This window comes from Acomys minous (genome assembly GCF_964271855.1).
Source record: "Acomys minous genome assembly, chromosome: 16".
Classification (NCBI taxonomy): Eukaryota; Metazoa; Chordata; class Mammalia; order Rodentia; family Muridae; genus Acomys; species Acomys minous.
Window position 1 is genome coordinate 74302397 of NC_140498.1, and position 8618 is coordinate 74311014.

An 8618-nucleotide genomic window follows, 5' to 3' on the forward strand; every position below is an offset into this window, starting at 1 on the left:
TTCTTCAAGACCCGCTTCGACTGCATTCTGAGTTGGAGTTGATAGATCCAAACGGGTCTATCAAAAAAGAAAGAAAGAAAGAAAGAAAGAAAGAAAGAAAGAAAGGAAGAAAGAAGGAACTTCTACATTTCAAACCTGTGTATTCTCTGGGAAAGAAAAGGCCACGCTCTGTTCCTTCCCACTTTCAGTGAGAAGTTAGTGCCAGGTTTTGTGTTTTACGGTTCTGTCAATTCATCCCTGGCCTAAAGTCCACTCCGGAGGAGAAAAACAAAACCCACAACCTACATCAGTGTCCCCCCCACACAGCCCAGACAAGACGCAGCAGAGGTCTGCACAAGCCGGATCACGCGGCCGCGCCGGTACAATTTCAAAAACTTCACTTGACGGTTTCATTTATACGAAAAGGGGAGGAGGGAGAGAGAGAAATAAAATGCGCAGAGGAGACCAGGTTCACCTCCCTAGTCACTTGGGGCCCGAAGCCAAGTTAGGGAGGTGGGAAGTGGTGCTACGATCGTCACCGAGGCACCGGGGACAAAGTAAGGGGAAATAGGATGGAGGCGCGCGGCTCCGGGAAAGACGGCTGGAGACGGCCGGATGGGTCTCGCCGCGGGGATCCCAGCCCAAGGGGCATCGCGGCCCCGCGGATGGGCCGGTGCCGTGACAGCTGCCCGGCGAGCCGCGCGCGGCCCCATTCGCATCTCGCCATCTCCATCCCTCGCCCTGCGCAGCCGCGGCCGGGCGTCCACATCGCGCACGGAAAAAGGATACTCCCGGGTGCGGAAGGCCTCCTGAGTGTGCGGGATGGTGAACTGCGGCTCCTCTCCGGGCAGCGGCTTCACCAACGGGAAAGGCTTGCGGCCGAGCAGCGGCGCCATCGCGGCGGCGGGGACGGGGACCGGGCGCCGGAGGCTGAGCCGCTCCGCCTCGCAGCGCTAGGCCCCGGCGGCCCCGAGCGAAGGAGCGAGCGAGCGAGCGAGCGAAGCGCCTGGCTCCCGGGGCGATGGGGGAGGGGAGGGGTGAGAGGGCGGCGCGAACTCCGGCTTCCCTCAGAGCTGGCGGGACCGCGCCACAGCCATGGAAAGCAAGGGGAACACCTCGAGGGGAAGAAACCGAGAGATCCTCCTCGCTCCTCCCGGCGGCTTTCACCTCACGCCGGTCTCCGCCGCGGCGGCCGCTAGTCACGACTCCTCTCCAGCGGGCACGGGAGGAAATTATTGAAAAATGGCGGGAGATTCCCTTCCTCCCCCGCCCGCTGCCGGGCCAGAACGCAGACTAACTTGCTTCTCCCCGTGGCGCCCTGGGGCGAATGCTCCGATAGGCGGAGGGCTGGTCGGCGTCCGTAGCCTATTGGCTGAGAGAGGCTGCCGCTCCACGCTCGAGTCCCGCCCCCTGGGCCCCAGCCACGTAGTTTGGTTGCAGCGCACTAGAGGGCAGTCTGAAAAGGTGAAAGGTCACGTTATGTAAGAGCCGGCGACTGGAGTGCGGGCTTCCCGTGGCGGACTTAAAAAGTAATGGGACAGCGCGGAGGGGGGGGGGGGAGGACGAACGGCGGAGCGCTCTAAGGGGTCAGAGCAGAAAGGCCCGTCACACTTACAGACATTGCGCCATCTGTCACCGACGGCGACACCGACATCCGGGCACCCACTGTCCGTGTGGTGCGCCGGTGGGGAGGGGGGAAGGAAGGGAGGGAGAGCGCGCGGCCAGGGGCTTTGTCTTTCCACTCGCGCTCCGCCCCCTTCTTAAAGGGGCCCTGCTCGGCCACGCCCGGGGATGCGCGGGCGGAGCTGGGCTGGGCGGGAAGTCACTCGGGCCCTCCCCCTAATAGAAGTTCCAAGAATTAGGACCACTGGGATCCCCAGCATCGCTCCCCAGCAGACGTCGGTGTGGTTTGAGAAACTGAGGTTAGGATCATGTAAAAGTTTCTTTACAAATATATGGAGGAGGGGCCACAGAGCCAGCTCAGGGTTTAAGATCTTGTATTCTTCTTTCAGAAGACTCAGGTTCAATCCCTACCTCCCACATCAGGTAGTCTGAAATTGCCTGTAGCTGCCCTCCAGGAGCTACCAGGCCTCTTGGCTCCGCAAGCAGCAGCACTCCCTTACAGGTAACACCCCCACCACGCACGCACACATACCCAATTTGAAAGCAAATCTTATTTTTTATTTTTCGAGACAGGGTTTCTCTGTGTAGCCCTGGCTGTCCTGCACTTGCTTTGTAGACCAGGCTGGCCTCGAACTCACAGCACTCCGCCTTGCTTCTGCCTCCCGAGTGCTGGGATTAAAGGCGTGTGCCGCCACCGCCCGGCTTGAAAGTAAATCTTTAAAAAAGCTTAGGTGGGAGAATAATGTAGAAGTTTCTTTTGTATGTATATACACACTTAAAGACTACATAAATGTTTATATATGTTACACGAGTCCGACCAAGCCATGCGTGCGTTTGAAGCTGGAGGCTCCTGAGTGAGTTCGTGGCTACCTGGGCTACAAAGGGTCTCACAAGCCAGCCTGGGCTGAAGAGCAAGACCGTATCACAATAAGTACATGCATACAATTATATTAAAGGACACAGATTTATTAAGATAAGGGAGCTGGGGAAGTGGTTCAGCAATCAAGAGCACTTCCGGTTCCTTCAGAAGACCTGACTCAGATTTCCCCCCAGCACTTGCGTGAGAGGTCCACAACTGCCGGGAACTCCAGAGTGAGACTCTTGCAACCCTGTAAACATACCCCCACATGCATAATTTAAAATAAATACATGGTTAAAGGTTAAGAACACATACCGCTCTCGCAGAGGACCTGAGTTAGGTCCCAGCACCTACATGGAATGGGTGACAACTGCTTGTGACTTCAGTACAAAGGTTGCCCAGCGCTCTCTTCTCAACTCTGAAGGCACATGCACATGCCTTCACCCTCCCACCCCCGCCCTGCTCACATAATTAAAAAATAAGTACACAAATGAGACTCTGAAACCAATAATAATAATAAATTTTAATTTATGGGATATTAATTAAAATTATATTAAAGGACACAATATGTTGAAATATTGGGGTTAAATTAGATGGTGAGGGCACACGCCTTTAATCCCAGCACTCTGGAGGCAGAGGCAGTTAGATTTCTATGAGTTCAAAACCAACCTGGTCTACAGAGAGAGTTCCAATTCAGCCAGGCTACAAGGAAAAACCTTGTCTCAAAACAACAAAGTAAATAAATAAAAAGAGCTGGGCAAGGTGGCGCACCCCTTTAATGCCAGCACTCGGGAGGCAGAGGCAGGTGGATTGCTGTGGCCAGCCTGGTCTACAAAACGAGTCCAGGACAGGTAAGATAACATAGAGAAACCCTGTCTCAAAAAACCAAAACAAAACAAACAAAAAAAAAAAGAAAGAAAAATCCCCCCAAAACAAACAAACAAATAAATGTTGGGGTGAGAGAGATGGCTCAAAGTTAAGAGTACTGGTTACTTTTTCAGGGACCAGAGCTTGAGTCCCAGCACCCAAGTGGTGGCGCACAACAGTTTGTAACTCAAGTCTTCTGGTCTCCTTGTGCACATGTGGGGCACAGACACATGGGCATGCATAGAGACATATAAAATACAGTAAAATAATAGTAAGAGCTTTAAAAAAAGATGGGGATCTGATACTTGGTGGCCATGGAGATCAGAATGCCAGCACTGGGGAGGCTGTTTTAAAACGGAGGTGGGGAGAAGGGCAGGAGACATGAAAGCAAAAACAGAAAGTAAAGAAAAATACAGCTTTAATCCCAGCACTTGGGAGGCAGAGGCAGGTGAGTCACCGTGAGTTGGAGGCCAGCCTGATCTACAAAGCAAGCCCAGGACAGCCAAGCCTACACAGAGAAACCTTGTCTCAAAAAAGAAAAGAAAAATACAGCCAGGTATGGTGGTTTTTCGAGACAGGGTTTCTCTGTGTAGCCCTGGTTGTCCTGGACCTCTTTCTGCAGACCAGGCTGGCCATGAACTCAAGAGAGATCCACCTGCCTCTGCCTCCTGCGTGCTGGGACTAATGGCGTACGCCACCACTGCCCTGTTGTAGGATATTTGGTCACACTGTGAACCCAAAATTGTATACTGGAAAGACCTGTTTCCAGTTGTGGTGTGGCTCAGCCCTAGCACACACCTTCAATCCAAGAGGTTTCTGTAAACAGCATTAAATAAAGTCAGCCACAGGTCAAGAGGCTCAGCAAGCAACCAGCTGACAGGAAGTGAACATGGGGGAAAAAACGTAGTGAGAGGAAGTCCAGATGGATAGAGAGACACACAGGAAGTAGAAAGGAGGGACATTCAATTTGAAGGGTTTTTAAAACAACATGGAGGAGAAGGGGCTTTTTCTTCTGGAAAATGCTGGGGCTTAGCTGGGTAGGAAGGTGCTTTCTCTGCCTCTCTGAGCCAGAAGGTTTTCACCCCAGCATCTGGCTCTTGAGTCTTTATTGGTAAAAATCAAATTTTTGGGAGTTTTGTTTAAAAATAACACTGGGCCAGGCATGATGGGTGGTGCCTACCTTTAATCCCAGCACTCGGGAGGCAGAGGCAGGTGGATCGCCTGTGAATTTGAGGCCAGCCTGGTCTACAAAGTGAGTCCAGGACAGCCAAGGCTACACAGAGAAACCCTGTCTTGAAAAAAGAAAAAAAGAAAGAAAGAAGAAGAAAACTACCCTGGCTGGATTTATTTCTGGAGGGAGTATGGCTGCTACTAGGCACATGTGGAGGCCAGAGGAGGTGGTTCTCCCGCACCCCCCCCCCCTTGTGGATCCTAAGGATTAAACTCAGGCCCTGAGGCTTGGCAGCAAGCACCCTGCTGAGCCATTTGCAGGCCCATAGTGTATTCTTACTCCCATTACCCTCTGGTCTCCCACCTACTCCCTCTAATTCTTTATTCTGAACCGGAACCAAAACCACCGCTTTCTACTTTCATTCTTTGTTTTGTTGTTTTTGTTGTTACTGTGGTTTGCTTTTTGATTGTTTTTTTTTCCCCCCCTGTGGTGTGGTGGGGGGAGGAGGGCGAGGTTCATGAGGGATGCTTTCAGGAGCATTGGCAATTTACCAGTTGCTACACCACTGAAGACACCTCTCCCTCCCCCCCCCCCCCAGCACCCACTGCCTCTTATAGATTACCAGGGAGGGGCAGTGCCTCTGAGTCCCTCCCCCATCTATGACAAAATGCTGATGAGCCCCAGTGTTTCGTTCATCTTATGCAGGCAGTCACAACTCAAGGCTTTTGAGGTGGGGTCTCTTTGAAGCCAGGCTGGCCTCTTTCTTACTGTGGAGCTGCAAGAATGAATGACCTGACCCTCTAATTGTCTGCCTCCACCACCCAGAGCTGGGCTTTACAGGTTTGTGTCTGTTCATTCACTCACTCACTCATTCATTCACTCATTCATTCATTCATTCATTCGTGTGTGCAGGTCAGAAGACACCTTGAAGAACTGGCTCTCAGTTCTTCAGTGTTCGGTTCCTGCTGCTCAGGCGATCAGACCCCCGGTTTCGTGGATGCTAGGCAGGCTCTCTACCAAATGAGCTACACCCCCACTGCACGACTTTTTAAAAAAATCATAATTATAGCATGATTACTCATTCCATATAGCCTCTCTCTCCCATTTGAATAAGCAAATTAATACTAAAGGACAGAGATTAAAGATGGCAGTTCCCAGGCACCCTCTACAGACCTCCTCCTGTGTCTGTTCCCAGTCAGCAGGAGCTGGTTTCCTGCTGGGAAAAGCACCATTTGGAGATGCCCACGCTTCCTCATGCAGTCCCCCACAGGACCAGAACCCTGTCTAGGGCCTGTCTTGTGCTCTGCGCATGGAGCGGTCCTGTCACCCACTCATCCCACATGGATCCCTTTACAAACTCAGCAGTTCAGCTTCTGTTGCTCCCTCTAAGTCCCGTCCCATTGGTATCTCAAACTCAGACTACCTCAAAGCTGAGGCATGTGGAGGAAGGGAGATTCAGGAATTGAAGGTTATCCTAAACTATATAGCAAGTTGGCAGCCAGCCTGGGCTTCCTGAGACTCTGTCTTAAAAACAAACAGCCAGAGCCTGGCAGTGGTGGTGCACACCTTTAATCTCAGCATTTGGGAGGCAGAGGCTGGTAGATATGAGTTTGAAGCTAGTCTGGTCTACAAAGCTAGTTCCAGGGCAGGCAGGGCTACACAGAAGAACCCAGACTGGGGAGTGGTAGGGACTGAAGGGATGGAGAACTACGGCACCAACTCTTCAAGTGGTCCCCCCTCACCTTCACATGCGATGAATGAATGAATGAATGATGAAACAACCTCTTACCCATATTATACTTTTTCCTTTTCCACCTTCCTTTTTTTTTTTTTTTTTTTTTTTTTTGCTTTTCGACATAGGGTTTCTCTGTGTAGCCTTGGCTGTCCTGAACTCGCTTTTGTAGACCAGGCTGGCCTTGAACTCACAGAGATGCACCTGCTTCTGCCTCCTGCCTCCCTAGTGCTGGGATTAAAGGCGTGCGCCACCATGCCAGGCTCCCACCTTCCTCTTAATTTAATGCACATACTTTGACCTCTTTCATATGCAGCAGTTAGCATCCAAGGAGCAACCAGATGATGTCAAATCTATACCCTTAAAATCTGATAGCTATTTCTCTTTTTTTTTTTCCTTCCAACAGTCTTCTTGAGCCATTGCTCATTTTCTTTCCTTCCTTCTTTCCTTCTTTCTTTCTTTTTTTTTTTTTCTTCAAGACAGGGTTTGTCTGTGTATCCCTGGCTGTCCTGGACTCACTTGTAGACCAGGCTGGCCTCGAACTTACAGGGATCTGCCTGCCTCTGCCTCCCAAGGGATTAGAAGCATGTGCCACCATGCCCGGCTCCCCTTGTTATTTCTGGCTTAAATCATATTATGATAACGTTTTTATTATTATTATTATTATTATTATTATTATTATTATTATTATTATTATTATTATTATTATTATTATATAATGACTTTTTGCTTTAAATTTTCTCTGGTGACAACACAGCAAGATGGCACAGCAGGTAAGGGAGCTTGAATCCTGGACCCACATGGCGAAAGAGGACTCCTGCAGGTTGTCCTCTGACTTTCACAATCACAATGGAGTTTACACACACACACACACACACACACACACACACATACACACACACACACAAATTATTTTTGAGACAGCTTCCTGTAGCCCAGAGTAACCTTGCAGCCAAGGATGACCTTGAACTTCTGATCCTCCTGCCTCCACCTCTGAAGTTCTGAACTGTGTGTGTGTGTGTGTGTGTGTTTTTTCACATGTGTATGCCTGGTGAGCCCAAGGTTGACTTCAGAAGTCCTCAAAAGATCTCCCTCTCATTCGTTGAGACAGAACCCAGAGCTCATCAGTACAGTTACTCTGGCTAGGCAGCTGGCAACCCCCTCCCTCTACTTTCTAAATGCTACTTCTGAGAGTCACCATGGCCACCCAGCATCTAAACTCTGGTAAGTGCTTTAGCCATGCGCCATTCCCTAGCTCAGCTTCTTGCTGTTGTTGTCCTTTCTACTAGAAGAGACTTAGCCTTCTGTTGAACCAACATGATTGAAGTCAGTGGTTTCACAGGGAGCTTTTCGACTAGGTGCCAACAGACCAGACATGGCAAAACCAACTTACCAACTCACACAAAGTGCTGTATAGCCAAACTGAAACATTCTTTTCAAAATCTTCTCTTTTTTTATTAAATATTTATTTATTATGAATACAATATGCATCAGATCACATTATAGATGGTTGTGAGCCACCATGTGGTTGCTCGGAATTGAACTCAGGACCTCTGGAAGAGCAGACAGTGCTCTTAACCGCTGAGCCATCTCTCCAGACCCTCAAAATCTTCTTAAATTTTGTTTATTTGGTTGGTTGATTTTTTGTTTTGTTTTTGGGTTTTTTGAGAGATAAGGGGAGGGGCTGGAGAAATAGGTCAGGAGTTAAGAGCTCTGGCTGCTCTTCCAGAGGTCCTGAGTTCAATTCCCAGCAACCACATGGTGGCTCACAGCCATTTATAAAGTGATCTGAGCCAGGCTTGGTAGTGCACGCCTTTAATCCCAGCACTCGGGAGGCAGAGGCAGGCGGATCGCTGTGAGTTCGAGGACAGCCTGGACTACAAAGTGAGTCTAGGACAGCCAAGACTACACCGAGAAACCCTGTCTCAAAAAACCAAAAAATGAATGAATGAATGAATAAATAAATAAATAAATAAATAAAATAAAAAAATAAAGTGATCTGATGCCCTCTTCTGGCCTGCAGGTGTACATATGATAGAGCATTCATATACATAAATATTTTTCAAAAAGGTAAGGGTAGCTGTTTGTGGTGGTACACACCTTTAATCCAAGTACTTGGGGAGGCAGAGGCAGGTGGATCGCTGTGAGTTTGAGGCCAGCCTGGTCTACAAAGTGACTCCAGGACAGTTAAGGCTACACAGAGAAACCTTGTCTTGAAAAATGACAAGGGTTTCTCTGTGTAGCCCTGGCTGTCCTGGATTTGCTTTGTAGACCAGGCTGGCCTTGCACTCAGAGGTCCACCTGCCTCTTCATCCTCAGAACTGAGATTAAGAGCATGTGCTACTATGCTTGGCTATCTTTTATTTTATGTGGATGACTGTTTAGCC

General features: G+C 49.6%; 1 protein-coding gene across 2 annotated transcripts in view; it reads right to left on the reverse strand.

Moving 5' to 3' along the window:
• BAZ1B (bromodomain adjacent to zinc finger domain 1B) overlaps positions 1–1240 on the reverse strand; it is a 64139-nt gene extending 62899 nt beyond the window's left edge. For both annotated transcript variants that reach the window (XM_084764561.1, XM_084764560.1), the window contains exon 1: positions 769–1240. In XM_084764561.1, coding sequence (XP_084620687.1) covers positions 769–875 — 107 coding nt within the window. In that variant the 5' untranslated portion in view covers positions 876–1240. The remainder of the gene's footprint in view (positions 1–768) is intronic.
• Between the last annotated feature and the right edge of the window lie 7378 nt (positions 1241–8618).